This window comes from Amblyomma mixtum, chromosome 2 (genome assembly GCF_055824585.1).
Source record: "Amblyomma mixtum isolate Tamu chromosome 2, ASM5582458v1, whole genome shotgun sequence".
Taxonomy (NCBI): Eukaryota; Metazoa; Arthropoda; class Arachnida; order Ixodida; family Ixodidae; genus Amblyomma; species Amblyomma mixtum.
The window spans coordinates 91507974-91534148 of record NC_143013.1 but is presented as its reverse complement, the minus strand read 5'-3'; the positions used below and the strand labels follow the sequence as shown (position 1 = coordinate 91534148).

General features: G+C 47.3%; 1 protein-coding gene and 1 pseudogene across 1 annotated transcript; both read left to right on the top strand.

Annotated features, from left to right (window-relative positions):
- The first annotated feature begins 6557 nt into the window (after positions 1 to 6557).
- Positions 6558 to 24225, top strand: Chmp1 (charged multivesicular body protein 1). Its single transcript, XM_089572196.1, has 6 exons — positions 6558 to 6774; positions 7822 to 7919; positions 9348 to 9563; positions 14406 to 14557; positions 16293 to 16368; positions 23554 to 24225. Exons 1-6 carry the CDS (start codon positions 6756 to 6758, stop codon positions 23593 to 23595), a joined length of 603 nt encoding a protein of 200 aa, XP_089428322.1. The 5' UTR covers positions 6558 to 6755; the 3' UTR covers positions 23596 to 24225.
- Positions 15379 to 15496, top strand: LOC149360170 (U4 spliceosomal RNA; annotated as a pseudogene).
- Positions 24226 to 26175: the final 1950 nt, after the last annotated feature.

Here is a 26175-nt window from a genome sequence, read left to right as displayed (position 1 = left end):
TCACTACTATGGTTTTTGCACACTGCGGTCGCGCGAAAGTCGTCTGCGCACACACGAACAACGTTTTTGAAATGAAACGTCTGAGTAGTACCACTCTGTGTTCCCGAAAAACTACGACTGTTCCGCAACAAGTAGCTCACCGCCCCATGATGCTTTGGGCGTCCACGGTGGCTGAAGGGCAGCGCCGCCAGCTTTCCCTCTAGGTAATAGTAAGAAACTCTATGCCATCAGCATATGTTGATCTCTGCTTCGACGAGCGCTGATGGTTTATCGTTCTTGGCCGGCGGGCCTGCTTGATCGCTGAATTTATGCCTTGCGTCTGCAGCTTGATGAAAGGCGCGGGTTGGTTACGATTCTTTTCAAGACCTCAGTCGTTTCGTTTTTTTTTTATATTTTCGCTTTAGTGCAGCCCTACTTACCGATTGCGCGAGTGCCATCTGTTACTTGCTACGCTGCTGCTATTCAGCTCGTCGTAGAAACATTGCTCCCTACTACACAAAAGACATAAATGGGTGCTACCATCAACTGTGCCCCCCCCCCCCCCCCTGCACACACTTCATGGAGACCTGTGAATGTTTCTCAGAATAAGTACGAAAAGAGAAACTTGTAGTTGGATTAGCTCACGCTTAATCTGACCGCTGTGGAACGCATTTCGTTCAGGTGAAATTACGAACTCACAGATAATGCGCTTAATGTATGTGGTGCGCCGCGAACAACTGAGTGAGGAGAGATGAATATGCTATAAGTACTGTCGTGTCCGGTCGCTGTGTTGAATGCAGCGAAGACGCACACGGTACTTTTAGACTTCGTTTATTTAAAGCCGATGAGGGTGCGACCAGCGTCGACCGAGGCAGGAGCCGAACTGGCCGCCCGAAGAAAGGAGGGAGCTGAGAAGCGTCCACGGGAGGGAGTGGCTTCCCAGAACAGGAGGAGGGTGCGGGGGCGCACCGTGGGGGGGCATCTGGTGACAGCGTGCGACGAGGGGCAAGCGGTCGTTAGGAGGAGGATTGAGTGGTCGTTAGGAGGAGGATGCGAGTGGTCGTTAGGAGGGGGCGCACACACACAAAAGCAATATGGGGACACAACACTTCCTTCCCCCTTAGAAAGTTGCCTGGTATCGTGCAGGGGGTCGGCGCTCACGCGTGGAGGCGCGCTGGCTTTGTGCGCTCGGGGGAGAAACACTTGTAGGCTGGCTGTTGTTCGCTGTGTCTCCTAGGTCTGTCCTGGGCGAAGTCTCTTCTTCCGGGAAAAGGTGCCAGGCTATGTGGGAAGATGGTGCACGTGTTCTCTCCGCTGGCGGACAGCTCTCAGACGGCGTCGTAAATCTACGCAGCTGGTTGAGATGTCGGCGTGCTACTGTGCCATGTATGTTGACGAGCCAAGAGCGCAGGCCTATGCGTCTGACAATTGTAGCTTCCTCCCAGCGTGGCTTTTTCAGAAACTGTCGGGCGAGGACGCGCTGCCCCTCATTAAGCGTGCCGCAGCGCGGAATTGCTTTTTCTTCCCGGAACGTCTCTGCCTTTGGCTCGGGGAGGATGGCTGTGAGCTGGCTTCGCATTTCACGCTCGAACATCATTTTCGAGGGGGTCTCGCCTGTTGTGCTCTGAACCGTCGTGTGCTGCTTGAAGAGAAAGCGCGCAAGGCGGCGCTGCAGCGAGCCTGTCTGATCTCTTTCAAGGGCGCGTTTTAGCTCGGCTACGTAGCGCTCGGCTTGTCCGTTTGTCGCTGGGTGGTAGGGGGCCGATGTAACTGATGAGATCCCGTTGTCGCGATAAAACTTGAGGATCTCCGCAGACACAAACGGTGTTCCGTTGTCCGACACTACCTTGCGCGGCAGGCCGAACGTTGCAAATAGTGATCGGAGGTTGTCAATGACTGCTGCCGAAGTCGTCTGTCCCATTTGCCTTATCTCAAGCCACTTTGTGTAGGCATCTACGACCACAAGGAAAGTGCAGCCCTCAATTGGTCCTGCAAAATCAATGTGCAGTGTGTGCCATGGTGTGTCTGGCTTTTCCCATTCTGGGACAGGAGCTTTCGGCGGGGCGCTCCGGCTGCTCTGGCAAGGCTTGCATTCTCGCACCACTGTTTCGATGTCGTTGTCAATGCCAGGCCACCACATGTAGCTTCTGGCACACTTTTTCATTGCAACGATGCCCCGATGTCCGGCGTGGATGAGAGACATAGCTTGTGCGCGTAGTTCTCTCGGCATCACAACTCGGGACCCAAATATGATGCAGCCGCGATGGGTGCTCAACTCTGTAGCTCGCCTGCGGTAAGCGTCGAAGTTGTCCCCTTTGAGTCTATGCACGTTGCCTTGTTGAACAGCTGTGTAAACTAGCCGGAGAGCTGCGCACTTCTGCGTAGATACTGCAACTGTGCCTGCTGTAAGCGGAGGTTCTGGCAGTGCTTCGAACATCAGAACGTCTCCTGGTGGAAATGGTTCGTCAACAGTTGCGTCTAGTGGCAGACGGCTTAGCGCATCGGCGTTTTGATGTTTACCAACCATGTTCTGGCTCGGCGTCTGGTGTATGCCGCATATCATCACGCCTAGTGGAGAAAACCAGTTTCTCCCTAGAAGGCTTGATCCTGTGCCCTTCACAACAAGCAGAGGTAGCGTATGGGTCTGGCCGTTGTAGTTAACCTGCACGTTGGCAGAGCCCAATAGTGGCAGATTCTGTCCTGACCACGTTCGCAGGTGCGTGTCGTCTTGTTGCAGGGCGGGTGCGTCAGATGGCCATGAAGTTCGGAACGTGTCCTCACTGATCAGAGTACAGGCTGCGCCGGAGTCCACCTCGAACTTAATCAGCTGGTGATGTACGCTTACTTCTGTAAAAATCTTCGGTCGCGTGCCGAGATTCATGGTGTTCAGGTCGTACAACACAGATGGTGTTGCTGATGTTGTTCCATGGAGATCAGATAGCGGCGTATTCTCTGAGGCGTTGACGCTGTGATTAGGCTGGGAAGGTGACTTTATCTTGGCAAGTCTCCGTTTCGTAATGCATGCTCTTTCGATATGCCCTCGCTTGTGGCAAAAATTACACGTGGCTGACTGGAATCGACATCCCTGGGGGTTGTGTTGGTCGTCACACCGCCAGCAGCGTTGTGCCTTTTTGACCGATTTTACAACAGAAGGCTTGCGCACCTGGTTGCTTGTCTGGTGTACCGGCTCGGTGTTCCGGCGAATCCCTCTCTGCTGGTGACCGGCGCTCTCCGCTCGAACGGCGATGTCGTAAGCTTTGCTGAATGTGAGGTCCTTCTCAGCGAACAGGCGCTGCTGCAGTGACTCGTCACTCAGTCCGCACACAAATCTGTCGCGTAACATCACGTCCAAGGGAAGCATGGTGGTGTTAGCAGAAGAAGCTGCGTCTCCCTCCTGCCCGGTAGCTGTTGTCGACAGCGTTCCAAAATTGCAGTCGGCAGCGAGCTTCTTGAGCGCGGCTACGTAGGCGCTCACAGTTTCTCCTCCCAGTTGATCTCGTCGTTGGAAGCGAGCCCGGCTGTAGACCTCGGATGGCCTTGGGTCGTAGTGCTTTTGCAGCGCTTTTACGATGTCGTCGTAAGACACTGCCGCTGGTGTGCTTGGCTGAATAAGGGCGCAGACAGTATCGTAGGTCTGCTCCCCGCACAGCGTCAGCAGGTTGGCCCTCTTCAAGGCTGGGTCTGTGATGTTGTTAGCTTCAAAGTAGAACTGAAGGCGTCCAACCCACGATGACCACGATGAGCCGTTGAATTCTGGTATCTGATTGGGAAACCCTCGCGTAGCCATGGCTTGTCAATAGCGTTGCGTAGCGCGGGTCGAATCCACTTTCTCGTCGCCACTGTCGTGTCCGGTCGCTGTGTTGAATGCAGCGAAGACGCACACGGTACTTTTAGACTTCGTTTATTTAAAGCCGATGAGGGTGCGACCAGCGTCGACCGAGGCAGGAGCCGAACTGGCCGCCCGAAGAAAGGAGGGAGCTGAGAAGCGTCCACGGGAGGGAGTGGCTTCCCAGAACAGGAGGAGGGTGCGGGGGCGCACCGTGGGGGGGCATCTGGTGACAGCGTGCGACGAGGGGCAAGCGGTCGTTAGGAGGAGGATTGAGTGGTCGTTAGGAGGAGGATGCGAGTGGTCGTTAGGAGGGGGCGCACACACACAAAAGCAATATGGGGACACAACAAGTACAGAATTCGGTGGATCCCGGACGAAAGAGATCTCTGTGTCGGCGATAGATGGAATTCTCTCCTACAGAAAAAAATTAAGCCATCAGCTTAAGAAAATGCACGCAACAGATGCTAGCAGCCTCAAACCTTAGGCTATGCATGGTACCCTAGAGCAGCTCTACAGCATGTTGAAAGTTTTCCACGAAGATGTGCTAATGATCTAACAGATCTTGACCTGAATCAGGACGCGCCACCGCTTCTACGCACTCTTGGAAATCTTGGAATCTGAGGAGGGATTTCTTCTCTCAGGATTCGATCCAAGAAAAGCCATTTACTTGCTCAGTGCTTCTCAGTGGTGCTTGGCACATATGTACTATCATATATGCGTGCACACATTTCTCCGTATGTAGTTCCGTGTGTCTGTAACACAAATACTTTAATTCTTAAATCTTTGTGCTTCATAATTTTTTAAAACTGTTTTGCTCAACTCTGCTGTCACATACATGCCTGGCAATGTCGAACATTCCGCATCCGCTTTTCTCGGTTATTCTATTGTAATTATTATTAAAGGACTTCATCTGGGAAAGTCGTATTTCAATTTTCATGTTATCTAGGGTAGCTAAAATAATCCGCACGCTGTTGCAGCCTCTGCTTTCACGGTTTTTGGGAAACGAAGCCTGCATTCTCGCCGAAAATGCGCACGGACTGTTCCCTGCTGCTTGGTGCTGAATCATCCAGTCCCTTCCAAATGTATACCACCTCTGGCTCCCCAGCAACGAACATATAGGTGTTCTGCACCGACGTTATGCTATCCTTTTTACTGCCCCAGCAATACCTAGGGTGCCGGGCTACACTAGGCACGCGATTTATTCCCATGTAGACAGCTAACACGGAAAGAAGAGACATTCTAAGGAAGTAAGTGTATTCGTGTTCTACTTCTGCGCCTATAACGAACATGAAATATATTAGTCGTTGTGCAGCCAGCTAGCACAGATCTTTATCGCGAACGTACTTCGGTAAGCTTAGCTTCTGTGGGCTTCAAAGCGGGCGTTCATTGATTGTAAAACAATTTATTCGTCGGAAAGAGCTTGGTAGGAGGTCGCGTTAAGTGGTCGAGAGTACGCAGCCCTCGACGACTTTGTCAGCCCACTCCACCGCCAGAACTTGCATTCTGGAGTCAGAGCTAGCCAGCAAGGTCTCCCGCTGCTCGAGAGAAGGAGCGGTAACTAGATCACCCGGAGGTGGCTGTATTTTGCAATCCCATATAGGATATGATTGTAGTTGTCTCGTTGGTTGCAGTGTTTACAGTTCGGATTGTATAGATCAGGATAAATGTGCGCGAGGAGTGATGGGGTGCGTATCGATCTCGTCTGTAGACGACGCCACGTAACCTCTTGTTCTTTAGTCAGGCTTTTGTCCGGAGGGGAGAAAGTTCTCCCTAGATTAAAATGATTGGTGAGATCATATGATATGTTATCATGGAGTCCTTCGTGAAATTCAGGCAGCCAGACTCATCCACTGTCCGGTGGACAAAACCTCGCGCTTTATTGTGGGCTGCCTCGTTTCCCGGGCTCACCGAATGAGCTGGGACCCATATCAGTTCGGAATAATTTGGTGATAATCTGGAGGCGTTAAGGATTCTAAGGGAGGTGTTTGTAATTCTCCCTTTTGCGAAATTACTGATAGCCTTTTTGGAGTCGCTGATAATGATGCTGTCTTCAGTATGCGCTAGGGCAAGGGTTACAGCTGATTTCGTTTTGATTGTTGCCGAGACGATTTAGTCACCGTTCTCTTTCACAGTCACAATTTCAAAGGCATTGGTATGTTTGTATTCTGCCGCACCTACATAAATTGTTCCGGCGCACTGTCTGTATTTATTATGTAAGGCTTCGGCTCGTGCTTGTCTTCTACCCTCATGGTGTATGGGGTGAATGTTTTTGGAAAGTGGTTTGATTAGTAGGGCTGCCCTATAGTTGCGGGGCAAGTCTACTTTAGCGTCTTGATTCGTAGGTTGAAAGTTAATTCCAAGCCTGGTTAGAATACTTGTGCCATTTCTGGAATTGTCTAACCTCACGTTCATTGATTGTAAAACATTTTATTCGCCGGGAAGAGCTTGGCAAGAGGTCAGCTATGTACTCTCGACCTCACGTTCATTGATTCTGAATACTGAAAGTTCAAATGTCCCGCCTCAAGGACTTCAGTCCCCTGTGCGGCGGTTGAAATCAGTCCAACAAGCCAAATTTTATGCATCAAGAACATGTTATGCGGTTCCTAGATAATAGGTACATTACTGCCCACTTGACCTGAACGCGACAAAAAAATATAGCGATAGAAAGATGGATTGAAATCATAACTGAGCGTTGAGTCATCCTGGCTGTTTATGAGACTTCCGGCATAGTAACGAAGCCATTTCAAGTCGCGTTTTGAGCCAAAACTGGCTTGTGTTTTCTGTGCGCTCGGTGCAAGTGCCCGTCATCGGCTCGCCCATCTACAACCTCGAAGTGTTGGAATAAGGCGCTGTAGCTCATTAATTAGGTGGAAGTGTTGTGCGGTGTGCCCCCTCTGTTGTACTTTAAGGCAAAGCAAACGCTCCGGAGCTTCTCATCACCGAAGAAATGTCATCGGCCATGGAAAGTATCCTCTCTATCGCGGGCTTACGTCATTCGTTTGCAATCCTTAGCTTTCGGATCTCGCTTCGCAACTTCTGCGTCATGTTAGAAGGTGCGTTTACAAATGCGGAGTTATTACTAGCATTGGTGCTGAGCCGTCGCCGAAATAAAGCCGTGGTACGTTTCGCGTATGTCTTGTAACGGTCGGTTGTAGTAACGCTTTCACGCATAAGCGATTACCTTCTGGGGCGGATTATCGAGGCTCTGTCTGGCCATGCTAGTCTAGATTGTCCTTTGCTTTTTTCATGTTGTGAGCGTGCTGAAAATTAGGCTGTCAGCTGTCAGTTTGCCAATGCTACTCGTTTTGACATGCTTACTGAAACTATAAGTCCGAGTTCACGCCGTTGTCTCTGATAGCGATGCAGGCTTTGTAGGTGTCGTGCAGAATCTCTCCACAGCACAGGACTTGCTCGAGAAGAGTTTTGTACCAGTGTTGAACTGGCGGATTACAGTGGTAGCACCGACACAGTGAATTGGCCTCGTGACGTCAGTCTGAGTGACGATCACTATCCTGTTCCATTGCCCCAGGGCAGTTGATATAAAACCACTGCGCTGACGAGAATGCTAGTATAGTTTGGCATTTTGGGGACCTATACTTATGTAACTAAAATCGGACCAAGCTGAGGCTAATAACACGTTAAAGATATTTGAGATAAAAAGAGATGATGTGAGCAAACAAGCAGAGTCAGCTACTACAAAAATTAAATGCAGAAAGTCGCATATTGGAACAATTTGGAATGGTAATGTCTCCAGATTTTTAAAAGGTTTTTGAAGTTCTGTCTCAACAGAAACTTCTTGGAGCACCCTAATGAAGTAGTGTTTTTATTTTTTTTTTTTATGCATCCATACTCCTTCTTCACAGTTCTTAGGAGCATACATGCTCCTTGGCACCAGCTTTGCTTATATCATTGTGGTGCAGTGTGTATGGCTATTTGGTTAAAAAGGTGTGGCGCGCATCTACTGCCCCACCCCATGCATGAGTGTGCATATCCTTGACGGGCTGAACCCCCAGAGCACCTGTTCAACCTCAAGTTTGCGGCCAAGGAGCTGGAGAGGAATGCCAAAAAGTGTGAGAAGGAAGAGAAGGTGGAGAAATCCAAGCTGAAAAAGGCAAGTCACTTGTGGCATTTTTTTTTATTGCTGAACTTTTTGCTTGCTTGAACTTGACAGTTCTGGTGGGTGTGGTTATTGAATGGCAAAAGTTCAGATGTGCTCAGTTTTGCATCTTTGATGGAATGGAAACAATGCGAACTATAGCCAAGGACATAAAAGTCATCTTTTTTTTGCCTTGTTGTATGGCATTCATTTCATTTAACTTGGGCCTGAGGCCTTTCATGGACTGCACTGGCATAATTGAGCCTTGTCAATGGTTGTATATGACAGACGATCAAATGAATCATAAGCAGCATTGTAAACTGTAAAGGACAATTAGAAGCTGCTTTCTTCCTTGACTGGATAAAATTGTACACTGTACCGTGAATAAATAGTCACACACTGTTCCCTAGAACATAGCATGGAAAAGTCTGTCTCCAGGACCTAACAAGCCCTTGGTAAGAGGACAGTTTATTTTTCGTGTCAGGTCTGGTTTAGTTTGGTTTATGGGGTTTTATGTCCCAAAGTGGCTGAGGCTATGAGAGACGCCGTAGGGAAGGCCTCCGGAAATTTCGACCACCTGGGGTTCATTAATGTGCACTGACATCGCACAGTACACAGGCATCTAGAATTTCTCCTTCATAGAAATTCAATCGCCGCGGCCGTGATCAAACCGCGTCTTTTGGGTCAGTAGCCGAGCACCATAACCACTGAGCCACTGCGGCGGCTTTTCATGTCAGGCTAAAGTGTTATGAAGTGTTACCTTAATATCTTGGCTCTTCAGGTGCAAGATGCCGTAGTAATGTAGAAATAAGACTTAGTGGTTATCCTCTAGAAAGGAAAGTTGAAATGCAAGTACTGTGCAACTTTGTGGGGAAAAAAAAACTTTCTATGTATAGTGTCCTTTTCAAACCAGCAAAAAGCCCTTCTTCGGGTGTTTCACCTAAGCATTTGAAATGTCAATGTCATCAGCCTGTGAAGTGCAGGGACAGAGATACAGTAAGACAAAGTGAAATTTTTGCCCTCCCTTCTGAGCTTTCTATAGGGGGACGACTTTGTCACCCAGTATACCTCCATTTTGCTCTCCGCTTAGATCGAAGTCTTATATCCCCTTACCTTTTTTGCAACACTTGACAGTAGCCAAGGTTTTGGATATTATCAAGCAAATAAAGACGTTACAACAGCAACCAAATACTGCAGGTGCAGTTCGCAAAGAACAGACATCAGTCACTTACCTACTGCAATGTGTCAATAATCCTCAAGTCTCCAGGCTTTAACTGGCACTTTTCATTGCCTTCGTCTTCTATATGCTGAATTAGCGATGTGTCTGAAGTACATGACTAAATTTACTAAGTTTTCTGTGGTATGTGATCCATGTAAGGCAAAGTCGTGCTGCGCTCGAAGTGATGGTGTTGCCGTAATCTCGTTCGTTTTATGCGTGTGCAGGCGATCCAGAAGAACAACCTGGAGGGTGCACGGATCCATGCTGAAAACTCGATCCGGCAGAAGAACCAGGCGCTCAACTACCTCCGCATGGCATCGCGCGTGGATGCAGTGGCCAGCCGTGTCCAGACGGCCGTCACCACCAAGAAGGTCACGACCTCCATGGCCGGTGTGGTGAAGTCGATGGATGCCGCCATGAAGAGCATGAACCTCGAAAAGGTGGGGTGCAGCAGCATTTGCTGTGTACATTGTGGAGCTGCGGTGCTGGGGTGTACAGCTTTAGTGTTTCATTTTAGAAGGCCAACGTGCGATAGGTCAAAGCAGCAGAAATAAGGATGCTCAGGTGAATGTGCATGGTGACAACAAAGGACCGAGTCCCGAACAACCACACACGAGAGACAGTCGAAGTCACTAGGGCTGAAAGAAAAATTGAATTGAATTCAATTCAATTCATACTATATCGTTGTCTGCTCTCGGTCTGATCCAGTACGACCGAAAACGTGGGGGCGGCTGAGGAGAGTCCACGGACTCCCATGAAACTATCCTGTGGTCAAAAAGATCTTTCACAACAGTCTCACTAGTGGGCGGGTCTTTCCTGGCAGGTCGAAAGCAGTTCTGAGCAGTCTGGGACGACAAATCAAAGAGACCATAGATGAACTGAAAAGGATTCAAGTTACTGTATTTACTTGCGTAATGAACCCGCTTTTCTTTCAGAAAAGTTAAGATCAGTTTGGGGGGAGGGTACAACCTTTGCCCTGTCTTTTCTTCCCCTTCGAAGTTGTTGCAGTTGACCTCTACAGTCCCGTACCATTAACTCTACTGGGCAGCATTTCAATCATCACCGCCATCGACCACTTAACCAGATATGCCGAAACGGCCCCCCATTTCTTCCGGCTCTGCTCTAGAGATCGCCCATTTCTTCCGCAACGCCATACTTCTGCGCCATGGAGCTGCTCGTGTCCTTATTAGTGACCGTGGCAAGTCCTTCCTCTCTTAAAATCCTTACCAAAGTTCATGCTTCCGGCACCGTCCATAAAACCACTTCAGCCTATCATCCCCAGACCAACGTGCTCACAGAATGCTTTCATCACACCCTGACAGATATGCTGCCCACATATATCCAACCTTACCACACCAACTGGGACACCATGCTCCCTTTTGTTACCTTTGCTTACAACACTGCCGTCCAAAGAACCTTCTCCCCATTTGTTTCTTGTGTATGGCCGGCCACTTACCTTCACTCTTGAAGTATCTTTCTTCTCTCCTCACAACCTCCTCAGAACTCTTTCACGAAGTATTTACTTCCTGTCTTGCCTACTGCTGTACGACTGCCCTCCTGGAAACTGACGCCTGCCTGGAAAACCACTAGTGACTTCAACCACCCTGCAGTGTCTTTCTTCTCTGGTGATGAATTGTTGCTGTGGGCTCCAGTGCGTACCCCGGCTTGTGCGAAAAATTCCTCAGCCGCCATATCGGTCCATGCACTGCACTCGAACAAATGTCCCCTGTGAACTATCGCATTGCCCCTGCCCATCCTGTCAATAGTCGTTTTTGCCATGGTGCAAGGATCGTCCATGATTTATGCTTAAAGGGACACTGAGGAGAAATTGAAGCTGACTTGTATCGACAGAATACCAGCTCCTGATTACAAAAACGCCACTCATACTGACAACAAAGCTCGTGTAACGTAGAAAAGAGCAAGAACCAAAATACAGGTATCGCCGCCACAGGCCAAACTCGCAAGTACAAGCGTGATGACAACATAGGACAAAACAGTGTTGCTAGAACCAATGGTTCTAGAAACACTAGAACACGAGAAGCCACGAATCACTGAGGCGCAGCCAATGCATGCGCAAATCTCCTTATCGTCGCCAGATGGCGCCACGTACCCAGCAGCTACGCGCGCGCCTGCAGAATCTGGACCAATCAGCGCCTGCTCAACGGCAGTAGGCGGGCTCCCGGTATTCCGCTAGCGGCAACAAGGTACACAGTATACTAAAGGTGTCTATTTGCTAGAACTTCGTTGACGACTTCGAGAACGGGATCCATCGTAACGCTGGCAAAACGCCGGTGCAAATGTAAACGAAGCGACGGTAGCGACGGCTGCAATAGTCGATAGATGCCTTCAACGTGCGGCCGGCGGTAGCTTTCTTTTCGGCTGCTGCCGGGCCGCACTGCCGGCCGTCAGAAATCACGGAGTCTGCGTTACGTCATGTGCACGTCATGTTTCACGTCACTTAGTCCTGTGTCGTCATAGGAGAATTCCAAGTTTGAATCAGAGCGGCGGGAAAAACTTTTTCAACTTCGAATCCAAATTTCTTAGAAATAAATGCATCTTTCGCTGCCGGCCAAGTGGCAACAAAGCCATGAAATGCCGAACTATCGGATTCTGCTGTAAAAAAAATATTGATAGAGCTCTCCTCACTGTCCCTTTAAAGCTTTTTGCCCTACTTTGCCACAGCCGGCTCCCAGTCTGGTCACTTTCGTCCTTGGGGGAAGAAAGTTTAAGCACAGTGTGCGACCTTCATCTTCATCCCTAAATATTCATCACTCATTCGTCTTCGGAGAAGTGGTCGCCATACATACGAGTAGCAATAAAGCTCGCTCTGCCCTCAGTCTCACAATATTAACTCTTCATTGCCTTTGTAGTTACCTTGTATGATATATCACTTTTTGTGGCTTCCTGCGTGTTTTGATCCCAAGGTTAGTGTAGGCAGTGTGCATTCAACGTAGCGCACTTATTGACTACAGCACTTTCTTGGGTGACTGCAGTGGTAATGAGTGATGTGAAGTCTTCCTGACAGTTCACAGCAAGCAGCAGAAGCTACTGGTCAGCAGGTGCTACTTCGCATTGAGGTGGTTTCACCATAGAACAGGAGTGTAGCTGTCAGATGTCTCATTCGTTTTGGCAGGTAATTCACACCAGCTCGTCTTACATGTAGCACTCCTGTGGCGCATGGCTGCGGGCACAGAACCACAGTTGCTGTGTTTGCTACACAGCCACACTTCAGGCCTGGCTTGCCTACATGCGAGTGAAGAATAGGAAGGCTGGCAGTAAAATTTTCTCATGACAGGTCTCTTGGAGAGATTTTTGAACGGCACCTCACTGGATTTGCTGTACACTAATATACACATACTGGAAATATGACTGATTCTCAAAATGATTTCAATTTGCGCAAAAAATTTGTTCAAAAGGATAAATTTGTTCTATTTGTGCACTGTTTGAATTAAGGGGACCCTTCTTAATAGACATAATGTTGGCGGGAGCAAAGCTTCAGTTTGAGTAAACTGGCAGTTTGAATAAAGCAAGTTCGAGTTAAGAAGAGTTTGGTGTATTTATCTCGGTCAGGTGTAGCGATGTGTGCCTGTTATGTCCGTTTTTGAGCATAACATTAAAGGCTACCTTGGTGGGTTTTATTACAGGAAGTATACTCCGTCTCACAAGATGTTTGCAGCACTATGAAAGGTAGAGCTCTCTCGTCCAATCAGGATGGTGCGCAATACATTAGTGTGTTCCTAAGCGCCTGTGGCTCGATCCACCTGATGTCCAGGTGGCTCGATCCATATGAAAGAAGGCGTACTAGTAGTTAGCTTCTTTCTACCTCTAGCAGGTGGCACTTGATGTCTTTTTATTCTTTCATCTGTTAGGTTTTGTACAGGCAGATGCCTGTTCCAGACGTACTGCCCCTCCCCCCCTTTTTTTTTGTCGCCACCTGTTTGTATCAGTTCCTCTGTTGTCACGTCACAGTTATTTTTAATGTTCCTGTCATGTGTATTTGAATTTATTTATTCCAGCATGGTCACTACACTATCAAGCTGGGTCGAGTGCAGGCCAGGGCAGCCGAATGTCGACAGTGGCGAAATGCAAAACAACCCCATTCGCTGCGTGAAAGTCAACGCACAAGCGGTCAAAATTAATCCGGAGCAGTGCGCTGCGGCGTCTGCCATATCTCATGAGAGACGCTGCGACAGTATTCCGACCTTCGCGCGTACCTTAGCACGTTAATGGGGCTCATCTCATCGTCCTTATCACAACTCCAATCAGCTCTGCTGGTTGTGTCGTACTCCAGGTTGACAACAATAGGCGGTCCTTGGTCAACAACATCGTCGATGACATGGTCCAGTTTCCTTATCCCATCTTCCTCACTAATAACATGCTGCATGTAAATCTTCCATTTCACAGCAGTCACTTGCATGATTCCTTGCCAAACCAGAGGCTCCACGTCTTAGAGTTTAAACGTCTTGTTTTGACTGGCGACGAACCTTCACCATGTCGCTACTCCACGCGACACGTTTTCCGGAAAGCCAAGTCTGTATGTTTTTTTTTTGAGGCTACTCATCCGCCGCACTTTATCCTGCTTCACAGAATTATATGGCATGTTGTCCATCACTTTAACGCTGCCGGCTTCTTCGGCAACAACATTCGGCCTGCCTTCAACGTCTGCGTTGCCCACTGGTTAAGCGTTCCCTCGCTCACCTGAGTGAGTTTTGCCATCCTCTTGATGAGCGCATTCGTACTCGAACTGCCCCGTTCTCAACGCGAAGCACTTCAAGAAGCCAACTGCGATGGCCTGCCTGGAAAAACAGCGCACTGTCGGTGTAGGGCACACTGGCGACACAACCGACTCGGCCGGCGCCATGTTGGAAAATGGCGACGCATCACTACCTCGCAGCAAGCCTCCGCAGAGCTGTGGTCGTACGGGCTTTGTCTGTTAATTTCACCAGTGACTGAAGCACTCTATACCATCTAAATCTACCAGTCCAAACTGTGTTTTCATTTGCTGTGCTTATTGTTTTGATTAGTAGTCCTACTCTGCTCAAATATTCGAGGGACTATTTTTTGGGTTCCTGCAGCTCTGATTGGACGAGAGGGCTCTGCCTTCCGTAGTGCTGCAAACATCTTGTGAGATGAAGTATAGATGCTACAGAAAGAAGTGTCACACATATGTAGACGCTGTCACTCCGTTAGTCTTTCTGTTGGTCTCCACTGCCGGGTTCCTCCCATTTGCACCCTCTCACCCCCATGTTGCCCTCTGCTTGCGTGTCTCTCTCTTCCCGCAGATCTCGGGGCTGATGGACAAGTTTGAGAAGCAGTTTGAGGACCTGGACGTGCAGGCGTCGTGCATGGAGGACACCATGAGCTCCACCACCACGGTGACGGCACCCCAGCACGAGGTGGAGGGGCTCATGCAGCAGGTGGCCGACGAAGCCGGGTGAGTGGCAACCCCCTTCTGTCATTGTGTTTGCTTTCAATGGGCCTGTAAGTAGATTTCGTCCCTCAAACAGAAAGGTATGATGCTCGTGATCATCGTGATCGTGATCATGATCGTGGTTGACTAAGTTTTAGCAGTGTACATTGCTGAAGCATGGAAGCCGTCCAACAGATTCCCACAGTTGTTCATCCGAAAAGCAACCCCAGCAAGAGCGGGCCGGGTAAATGGCACGCAGTTCGTCCCCCCACCACTCGTACCTTTTGTAGCTGCATGCGGCAATGTGGCCGCGTCGATCTTCCCAAGCCTGCCTTGCATGCACCCATGCGCATGCTGGTGATCTTGCACAGCAGGGAGCGTAAAATATGCGAGTGAAAGTTTAAAAAGGAAGTCCCAGGTAATAAGTTAGGGATGCACAAATAACGCCAGGTTGCAAAGCACGCGAGTAAATGCGGTACTTCATCATGAATGAGCAATCCCCCCCCACCCTCTCATTGAAGCTTCAGTGGTTTAACAATCATTGCTTGAATAGGCACCAGATCAGATAGTACCACCAGTATCACCTATGTGAAGGATGCTTGTTTTTGGTTGCCAATGCTGCAGATGATGCAGATTTGTAATTCTGATTGAGTCAGCCTAGTACATCATCAAAATGTGGTATTCAAAAAGAAAGACTTCCGTATGCCATCTCTTCATCGGATTTCAGCTTGAATAAGCTAACGCTTTGGAGAGAAGCATTTTATGGTGCGCATTTGTGGTGTTGCTGCAGTCAGCTGACTGTACCAACCAGAGGAGGAGGAGGAGAAAAAAACAACCTTATTTGTGCCTTTGCACAGAGGCAGTGTCGCATCCAATGAAGTCTCAACTGAGGAACGACTGTTACTAGCTGAGAGCCATAGCAAATGTTCACGTTGTCGTATCCTGTAAAATGCTTTTCAGGGCTGGAATACCGAAGCAATGAAAATACCAGAGCACGTTTTCATTGTGAAGGGGAGCACGTACTGGAGGAAATGGTGACATGTGGCATTACCCTGGTTCAAACGCAACCATGGCAGATGAATATTTTTTCGGTCATTTACTGCAGGAGTAGAAACGAGAAAAGATAGGCGGGATCTGTGCAAATTAATTGAGTGCAGCTGGCGGGATTTCGTATCAACTGTGTATTGTTTTACGATGAAATTGTAATGCACAGATGAGAAAAGGGGCACCATACTGACAGTATTATTATGCTCGTAATGTAGTTGAGATTATTGCATCTTCTTTGAGCTAGGCATGCCACTCCTGTGATACTGTGTGCTACGCACAGTCGAATTGTCTTTTTAGCTGAAACAGAAATTCACTGAAAGGAAAACTGCCCATGAGTTTACTGTAACAGCATAACTATGGGATGTGGTGTGTCTCTTTGTTAACGACAGACTTGATGGAACCTTGTAAGATTTGGCATGTGGTATTTATTTTTATTTTTTTACAGACTTTGAACCAGTTCTTCAAGGGGCTAAGGAAAACTTCTTTGTAACTGCACCAGTGCATGTGACATTTGCAGAAAACAGAAGAAGAAAAAGCAGCTCCTTTCCCCCATACATGTCAGATGTGCTCTCCACTGAGCTCTTCAATAGTTAGGCACATGCATTAGAACTGTGGCGTGTTCAGAGGGTGGTGACGGCCATTGCTCTGGCTATCATGTTTGCATTCTTAAGAAGTTAATGACTTTCCTATGCTTTTCACTCTACCTTTGCAGCCTGGAGCTGAACATGGAGCTGCCCCAGGGTGTGAACAGCACCATCGGCCAATCGGCGGGAGCCTCCACAGAACAGGTGGGTGAAAGCATGGGAGAGGTCCCAAAGCAGTTTCGGCACTGCTTTGTGCTGTTTGTTCCCTCGTTCCTCTGTACTGATGAAAATCAAATCTCCGAGTGTTGAATTGATAACTTAATTGCAAAGTGCAGATGCATTTATCACAAGAGCATTTTGGTTTTCACCAGCTCGCACATTGAATGTCGTGGAAGGATGGGTCTGTAAGCAATGGCACTTAAGGCATGGCTCATGTTAGAAAGATCACTTGTCAGTACATGCTCTGTGATTTCAAGAGCTCACTGACTGTGTTGTCGTAAACACAAAGAGGTATTAATGCAGTAGTGCAGAAGAAGTATGCCAAGTGCTAAAATGGACATACCAAAGTATAACTTGCTGCCGCTAAAAAAAAAATAATCAATAAAAGTATTTATTGTATAGATGTGCCCTGTTAATATGCACTTTGTTAGTAAGGGAAAACTGCTTTATGGCCAATATTTACAAGGATCAGACTCATTCAACACATTTACACCTCATTAATATGGAAGCTTGCTACTAAAGGCACCAAAGCTAGGAACTCTGTATTTTCATCACATTACTATTATGAATGTGTGTGCAATAAATCATGCCCATGCTTGAAACAGCACTTTGATGAGTGCAACGCAGGAATCTTATCTTCGTGGCAGCACATGAGTAAAGGTTTTTTGCTGTATTCCCCTCCGATCCTGCCAGAGGCTGACGTGATTTGTGGTAGAACTTTTATACCATGGCACACCTCTCGGGGACAGATCTTGCTGGAGGCAGAGGGGTCTTGTAGATGTAACACTAGGTTTACATACAACTTCTAGAAATAAATTCAAAAGCCACGCATGGTTGGGCTTAACCAGCATTCTTCTCACCCCGTGCCTGTTCGCGGCTCTTGCCCATTCTGCGGCTTGTCTGAAAATGGCAAGGAGAGGTGAGCACCTTGTCTGAAGATAGGCGGGAAATGCCAGCACTGCCTTTACATTCTCTACCCCATGCAGCCCTTGGAAAAAGTGCTCCCAATATATATTGGAATTTCGTAGAACTATGCGGCAACACTTGCCCCAAACCCATAAGTATCAACAGCGTGATATGGCTGTCTAAATGGCTTGGGTTACCGGCACGGTCAGCAGATTTAGAGCCTTCAGCGCACCCTGGTTGTCACCCCTCTCCTACTTTCAACAATTTGTGAAGAAACCGTACTGCCGATAAGTGCGGCTCTTCTTTACGGGCAGCACCACCACTGTTTTCTGTTACCTGATCGCCACCCAGCATGTGGAGGGCAGGCAAGAATTCACATGGAGCAAGTATTCAAAGGCGGCAAGCCGTTACGTTGGTGCCTCGCCTGCTGAGGCAGATTACAGTGCATCCTGGAGGTGGGCGGGTCCAGGCAGAAAATTCGCTGTGCTGGCATAAGCATCCTGAGCTGATGATCTCAGCTGGTGGGCTAAGAATGCCAGTGGCACACTTTTAAAGTCAAACAAAACACTACGAATGTGCGCACACAGATGCTTTCATGGCTTGCAACCAGCCTCAGTCATCGTGAGGTGGAAGGGACACTGGGAACAAATACGGTAAGAACACTCCATGGGATGGACACATGAACCACCGAAGAAATGAACAACCTGTGGCATACCTCTGCAGAACTGATGCACTTCAACGCACGCTGTGCATGAGCTACCGCTATTTCCGACCTGCTGAGCACCCCTTATATCTCAACGAGCAAGCTGTTCACAAATGTGGAGAAAATCATTTGCAAGCTGCCTGGTTTTGTGATGGTGATATGAAGCTCGTAGACAGTTTTAAAATCACCAGCTTGAAGTGCAAAAGAACGGAATTGAATGCTGGTGTGAAGGTCCAGATCTGTGCGTACAAGCGGCAATGACCGGTTGAATCCATTTGAGTAGTGTGAGAGTGGGCTGAAAGTAATCTTGGCTTAAGCCTTGCCAAGTGAACTGTTGCATCGATTCTAAAGGACTCTGAGAAATGGCTTAACATCGCCACTGCACAGTTTACAAATGTCCAGCAGAATCCAGCCCAATTTGCATAAAGATGGAGGCAGCCCTCTTTCTGTGGTTTGGAAACCTCCGTGCGAAAGGAGCTGTCGTCAGTGATTAGATGCAACAGGAGGAAGCCCATGTCTTGGCAGCAGTTTAGATGAGCCCTTTATGCTCTTGTTTTTAATATCTGATGACAATAATAGAATATGGGCCTTTTCATATTTGTGTTTGGTTGCTTCGAGATGTGAGCAACTTCACCTAGTTTCGAGGATGGCTCACAAGTTGCAAATGTTGGCATGACACTGCAATTTACGCCATGGATGAAGTGTGAACATTGAAGGGAAGCCGAAGCTAAAGGCTACACTTGTCAGCAAAAAAACTTTCACTAGCTTGGCCATTTTTTGGTGCTTGGACCTGCTGCAGGGATAAAATGCACTAAAAGAGAGTTACCGTTGGGCTCTTGCACAATGCAGGTGGAACCAACTAACAAAAGCTCATTGTAATAGGAAAGTAAATGCGGCCTGAGTACTTCAGGAAGACATTCATCCCGAGCGTTATTACACTTGCAAAGAAAACAAAGAAGCTTGGGTGCCTTCACCTGAAGTTCAAATGCTCGTTGAAAGCTAATTGTTAAATAGAATTCAGCGCAAAAAACAGACAAGGGACGAAGAGAGACACACTGAGACGTTCACGAGAGATAACTACCAACTGTTTATTCATGCTGAAGTACAGGGGATATATAGGAAGGGAATGAAGAGCATGCGCGTAGCGAGGTACAGATATTGCACATCCGTCAAGCAAACGAGTTAATCAAAAAACGAATCTAAAAAAGCACATTCAGATGAGTATATGTGTACCGACGTGTCACTGACACAATTGAAAGTTAATTGAAAGCTAATTGAAAGTCCTCTATCTCGGTGGAAGAGTGCTCCAACCTCCATGTCTTCCACATGCCACCGAATGTGACGTCTAAAGTTCAACCTCTTGATGCTGGCTTTGTTAAAGATACTAAAGCCAACTACTACCGAGCTGCTTTGATGTGACATTACCAGGAGTGTGTGGGACAAAACCAGCCGCAAACAGTAGACCTCAGGTGGCTTTTAAGGGTGCTAGGAACGGCACAGTATGCAGTGAGTAGAGCCGTCATGAGACCTGTTGATGCCACGTTTGGTTTTCACCGTAGAGAGCTTGAGAGAAGCTGGAGCAACAGACCCCTCTTAGAGTCGCTGAGCAGCTCTTGTGTTAGCGAGGAAGGTGAGATTGAAGAAGAGCTTAGCGGCGAAGCTGCTATGGCCACGATCAAAGCTGCAAAATCAGGTGGCAATGATTGTTCACCTTTTCAAGTGAAGGTGGAGATACAGTAAGCAAGAGGCTTATTAAAGGGACACTGAGGAGAAATTGAAGTTGGCTTGTATCGGCAGAATACCAGCTCTTGATTACAAAAACGCCACTCATATTGACAACAAAGCTCTTGTAACGTAGAAAAGAGCAAGAACCAAAATACAGGTATCGCCGCCACAGGCCAGACTCGCAAGTACAAGCGTGATGACATCATAGGACAAAGCAGTGTTGCTAGAACTAATGGTTCTAGCAAGTCTAGGACCCGAGAGGCCACAAATCACTGAGGCGCAGCCAATGCATGCGCAAATCTCCTTGACGTCGCCAGATGGCGCCATGTGCCCGGCAGCTACGCGCACGCCTGAAGCATCGGGACCAATCAGCACCTGCTCACCGGCGTTAGGCGGGCTCCCGGTATTCCGCTAGCGGTAACAAGGTACACGATATGCTAAAGGTGTCTATTTGCGAGAACTTCGTTGACGACTTCGAGAGCTTCATCCATCGTAACGCTGGCAAAACGCCGGTGCAAACGTGCAAACGTAAACGAAGCGACGGTAGCGACGGCCACAATAGCCGATAGATGCCTTCAACGTGCGGCCGGCGGTAGCTTTCGTTTCGGCTGCTGCTAGGCCGCACTGCTGGCGGCCAGAAATCACGGAGTCTGGGTTACGTCATGTTCACGTCATGTTTTACGTCCCTTAGTCCTGTTTCGTCATAGGAGAATCCCAAGTTTGAATCAGAGTGGTGGGAAAAACCTTTTCAACTTCGAATCCAAATTTCTTAGAAATAAATGCATCTTTCGCTGCCGGCCAAGTGGCAACAAAGCCATGACATGCCGAACTATCGGATTTTGCTATGCTATAAAAAAATATTAGTAGTGCTCTCCTCACTGGCCCTTTAAGGTATACTATATGAAATAAGCCAGCAGTATTTTAAAGCAAGAAAAGTATTGGGAATTTTTTATTGTTGCATTAGGCAAGAAAATACTTAACAGTATAATTTGATGCAAAGCAGAAAAGGCTATACGTACCCATGATCTTCACACATCACTTGCTCTGCTCTCCCAAATGTGCTCTAGCAGCAGCTGTAGTTTCTAAGGAGGTAATAAATAAGGGAGTAATTAATTTCTCATTTAAATCCACCCAAGCACAACCATACGGCTGAAATGTTTAATTAATAAATACTTCTGAAAAAGGACGACTAATACTGCACTGGAGAATTCCAAGAGCAGTCCTTCTGCACTCACGAAGAGCTGGGGATGTGTCCAGATGAATTAAGCAAAGGAAAATAGCCGCACAGCAATGTGCACACACCCATAAAAGTTACCACAATCTTACTGCTTATTAAGTGTCAGCTATGAATAGGAGGCAATGGCCTAAGCAGGAGTACAGTCCTTGCACGCTCCTAGACCAACTGCACCGGTCTGGAGTTGTTGCCATGTGCCTCTGTATCTTTCACTTTCACGTGTTGCAAGGCGTAATGTAGTGCTCGATGGACTGCGTAACTGTCAAAGGGAGCCTCTGCACAAAACATAATTGCTAGACAACGAAAACGCTTATAATGTCGGCTGATTGGAAAAACATCTTGGGCATAATGTCGGCTGATTGGAAAAACATCTTGGGCGAGAAAAGCGTGCAGACAAATCCAGCTACCAGTGAAGCCGATTAGCCCTGAGCCGCTGTAGTGTGTTGCCCGGTGAAGGAACAACCTGCTTTTGAAGTGTTCATCGCTGTATTCCATTCCCCACAGTCTGCGAAGCAGTACCGTAAAAGCCGGAATAAGGATTGGACTGGAATATAGGTCGACCCCAACTAACCAATTCGAAAAATGAAAAAAATCTTTTCAATGTTTGTCAGCGCCTTATTAACGGTGCTGAGCGGCGAAACAAATGAGATACGCACTTATGTACACATGCGATTACTCTCGCTTCTTTCGCCGCTCCGTGCCGTGATAAGGTGCTGACAAACACGCAAGGCAATGGTCACGCGATACTGTTAAAGAATTGGGCGGGTGTACGGCACACCGAAGGGCATGGAGTGCGCAAGCGTTACTCCGAGTCATCAGAGTCGTCTGAACTAGAGTCGGACGATGATTGCTCCTCGCTGCCCACGTCCCATAAAACATCATCCTCTGTGCCGTCTAGTGCGTTGCTTGTGCTGCATTTTCTAAAAGACTTGCGGACAATCTCTGCGGGGTGAGATTTCCACGCTGACAACACCCAGCAACAAACCAAAATAACTTTGTCACAACGGAAACGCAAATTGGCGTTGCCACAAAGTCGCCACACCGCACTGCTGCTGATGGCGATGGTGATTGATGCTGTTGACTTCAGCCGCCCATTGTTGCAAGACTTCCATAGTTTTTCCACCAATGACCGGTATATAAGATGGGGCTCGACTTTTTGCCATGGTTTTTTGAAAAATAGTTCGACCTATATTCTGGTTTTTACGGTAGGCACTGTTCACTTTGCGGGGCTCTTATACTCAATGTGTGAAGGCATCTGCAAAGCGCTCAAGTCAGCCAGAGGGTGGCGCAGGTGTTGCAAAGCACTGCTGCCCCATACTGGCACATGAAGCCTATTAGCATATGATCGACACGTAACGCCATTGTCGATCGCGAAGAATGCATAGAAGTAGCAGACCAATCTCACTGTAAATTAAGGTTTTTTTAATGTGAGTGGCGTGCAACCCACAGTTGAGGGGAATTTTTGCATGCTAGGAGGTGAATCTCGATGTGGCAAAGTTTTAGTGTAATGAAGTCAAGTGCGGATTTTATCGTCATTCTTCGAGATTTAACTGTCAAACTGTGCCTTCAGTTCCTCAACTTTTTCCAAAGCGTAGATATTTCCCTTCTACTGAACCGAGTCTGTTTATGCTGCGGTCTGAAATATTGCCTCTTTGAAATATGAATGTCGAGATCAGATTGGCTGTTACATGTGCTCTCCACATATTGCACCGGACACAGCACTTCCGTCCCAATCTTCTCTTGGTACTCCTGTACTACTATGCGCTGGTGAACTGCGCTTGTGGGAGCCCAAATTGTGTCTTGCGTTGTTGCGGATATGGTCAGAGACCATTGTTTAAAACCTTGCTTCACTTATAGCAGGCAGGAAAGTTTGCAAAGAGGGCTTCTTTGGTAACTAGCTGATCCCATTAGAACAGAGGTCGGTAGTCACAGTTAAATGGCTTAACGGACAAGACAGCGGTCAGTGTCGGTGACTAATAAGGCTGCAGTTTAAATGTTCTTGCCATACTGGCTGAGTTGGCAGCATTTTGCATATGTTCTGAAATCATCTGAAAAAAAATATGAACACATATCCGCAAGTGTTGCACTGACATGAATACTTAAAGTGACATCAGAAAACTCTGGTGAAGAAGCACCAAAGCACCGAGACCAAACCTGTGTCAACCGAATTGCTTGACTCTGTGAAGTGCTCAGCTGTGACAGAAATAAAGCTTGAAGTGTGCACAGAAATTCCAGTTTAGTAAAATGAGGTGTAAAACAGGTGTTTAATATTAAATTAACAAAGTGAAAGCGTAACTTTAATTATTAGTAAGCCACATGGGACATGATCACGTGATCGGGAGGTTTACCTGAGCTCCACAGAAAGTGTCGTGTAAACACTGTCAACTGTCAATACAGTACAGCATTTGGAAAGGTAAATTTTCAGTTCAACTGAGCAGCTACTAAAACAGGCTATGTAACGCAGGTATCTGCTTCTTGGTGATGTCCTTTCCTTGCCCGTTTCAAAGTACTCTTCTGGAGGGTTAATTTCTTTATTAATTAGCCACATTGCTGATCAGTTCATTTACAGACTCTTTTTTTGTTTTGTTTTTTTGCCTCACAGGACGAGCTTACACAACGCCTTGCCAAGCTTCGACAGCTGTGACGCACCAGTGTGCCTAGAGTTCACACCACCTAGGGCGCTGCTGGGGAACAACCCTGTACATTTGCTGCACAGATTTTTTTTTTATGTATGTATCGCTCTTGTGTCAAAGGCAGCACAAGCTCGACTCGCCCACATCAAGAGATGTGTCCTCTGTAGCTCCAGTGACCAGGGATCTTCGAAAGCAGCGCAGGGAATCCAACGCCTGGGAGTCCAGTTGTGCCCCTGCTTTGCGTAGTGTGTTACGATTTTTGGTTTTATTTTTTTACCGTGTACATAGAAAATTCTCAGAGCTTCGAGCCTGAATACACCCTGTCATGAAGCTTGCAATCACTCGTCTCCTGTGCAGATGTGGTGCGCTTTCAGTTCCTCCGTCAGATCGACTTGCGAGAGCTGCCACCTACCAGTTGCTGCTTGATGTACCTTTTCCGTTAAGCATCCAGAAAGCTGCGTGATTCTCAGGCCTGAACGTTGAGCTCACACGTTTGGTTGTTTTGACCTCAAAGGGCAGACTGCTGCCTGGTCTGATCTGGTCAGTTCAGTTTCCTTTGGCACGTAAAGAAGCGCTGATGCTAGTGAGAGGTGCTGCTGCATCGACCATCTTCACGAATAAAAAAGCTTTTGCAGGTTGTAGTGTGTGGTGTCCTAGTCTCTTTTTTTTTCTTTTTGTTACTCTTAAATCAGTAGACTTACCATAAGCTGCCTCGGTGGCTCAGTAGTTATGGTGTTCGACTGCTGACCTGAAAGACGCAGGTTTGATCCCGGCCGCTACGGTCACATTGCCCGTGTACTGTGCTATGTCAGTGCACGTTAAAGAACCCCAGGTGGTCGAAATTATCCGGAGCCCTCCACTATGGCATCCCTCATGGCCTGAGCCGCTTTGGGACGTTAAACCCCATAAACTAAACTTGCCATGAACTTCGTATTCCACTTAAAATGCTCGCATGATGCCATCAGGGAATAGCTCAAGTTCAATGGCCTGATGATTGCATGGAAATTTTTTTTTTCCCAAACCTCTGCTGCACGATTTTCATCATTGCCTATGATGTGTTTAATTAATGACGAGACAAACGACAGAAAAATGCCTAATATGTTGTGCCACGTTTCCAAGACTGGAACAGGTAAGTGTTTGCTTATGCGCTGTCCGTTAACTGCCCTTGCATTCTATCTGCAAACTAAGTTCCAAAAACTTCAACTTACTTCTGCCACAACTGTAGCTTTCTCTTTTAAATGAGGCAAATTTTATAGTTGTGGCAGTGCTAGTGATTTTTTTAAAAGTGATAAAAAAGGAAGCAAAGAAAAATTGGAGCTGACCACTGTAACTGCCACTTGTTCATCGAGCACCTGATCTGCGGCCAACGGAAATAAAGCGAATAGGGTAGAGGAATAGGTGAGAGGGGAAAAAAAAGGCAGGAATTGGGGAGAATAGAAATACCAATGGGAGAAACTATTTACAATCTATGTATGCAATCATGCTCGCACCAAACCAGTTCTGTTATCATCATCATCAGCCTGACTGCACCCACTACAGGACAAAGGCCCCTCCCATATCTCTGCTGATTAAAAATCCTTATGCCACTCTTGTCTCCAGACAGATGGAACTCTACTGAGGTTCCCTCTCAAGGCTGAATATTTGAGAATGATGATCAAGTCATGGTGGAGTACTCGTCTCATTTGTATTTAACTCTTTCCTTACTGCACCAATTCGGCATCAAGGAAATGGTGGCCCACACATATTGTGTGCTTTTTCAAAATCCACCAATGCACTTTCCGACTTGTTACAGTGTCAGTTGCATACATAGGCGTGCACAAGTCTCTCCACAAGGGAGGGCCAAAGTTCATGGTAATGATGTCTTCTGGGTAGCAGGGAACAATATGGTGCAACATTTGCACCCTTTTCCCCATGTTTTCCCCATGTCTTTCCCCCACGGTGCACCTATGATTGTATAGTCTAAGATGTCGGCTTTCACTTTTGAGGTAATAGTACTTTGTTATGAATCACTGAATTTTTGTGCAGGACTTAAGAGCACATAGCAGGGGCCCTCTTGTGAATGACCTTGACTGTGATTTTTTTGGGGGCCTCAAAAAAAATTTTTGAATGCTATAGTAGTAGCATTGAGCCTCGGGATGACGTCAGGCAGTCTGGTTTTAGTTGGCACTTTGAAGACTTCAAGAAACCACCTCAGAATGTCAACTGCTGTCCCCTAGGAAGCATTGTTTTCTGCCATCTATCAGTTTACTGATCTTTATTGTGCCACCTAAATTATAATAGGGATGTTTGTAGTATTAAGGCCGTTCCCATGAAATTTTGCCCAGCTGTCACTAAAGAGAGAGCCGTTTACCGAGAACAGAACCTGGCGCTCTTCTCACATGGTGCTGTGCCATGAAGCCAAGCAAATGCATTGACACCTCTTTTTGGGCTAGTTAATGCATACTTGAATTAGAGAAAAATAGTGCCAAACCGTGCACACCACAAGAAAAGAATGAAGACAAGACAAAAGCACTTGTGTCTCCTCTTCATTCTTTTCTTGTGGTGTGCATGGTTTGGTACTAGTTTTTTTCTAATCCAAACAAATGACGAGA

Coding starts and splice junctions, on each gene's coding strand:
- Chmp1 (XM_089572196.1), top strand. Junction 14,558..16,292: donor CAGGTGGCCGACGAAGCCGG/GTGAGTGGCAAC, acceptor CTACCTTTGCAG/CCTGGAGCTGAACATGGAGC. Junction 16,369..23,553: donor CGGGAGCCTCCACAGAACAG/GTGGGTGAAAGC, acceptor TTTGCCTCACAG/GACGAGCTTACACAACGCCT.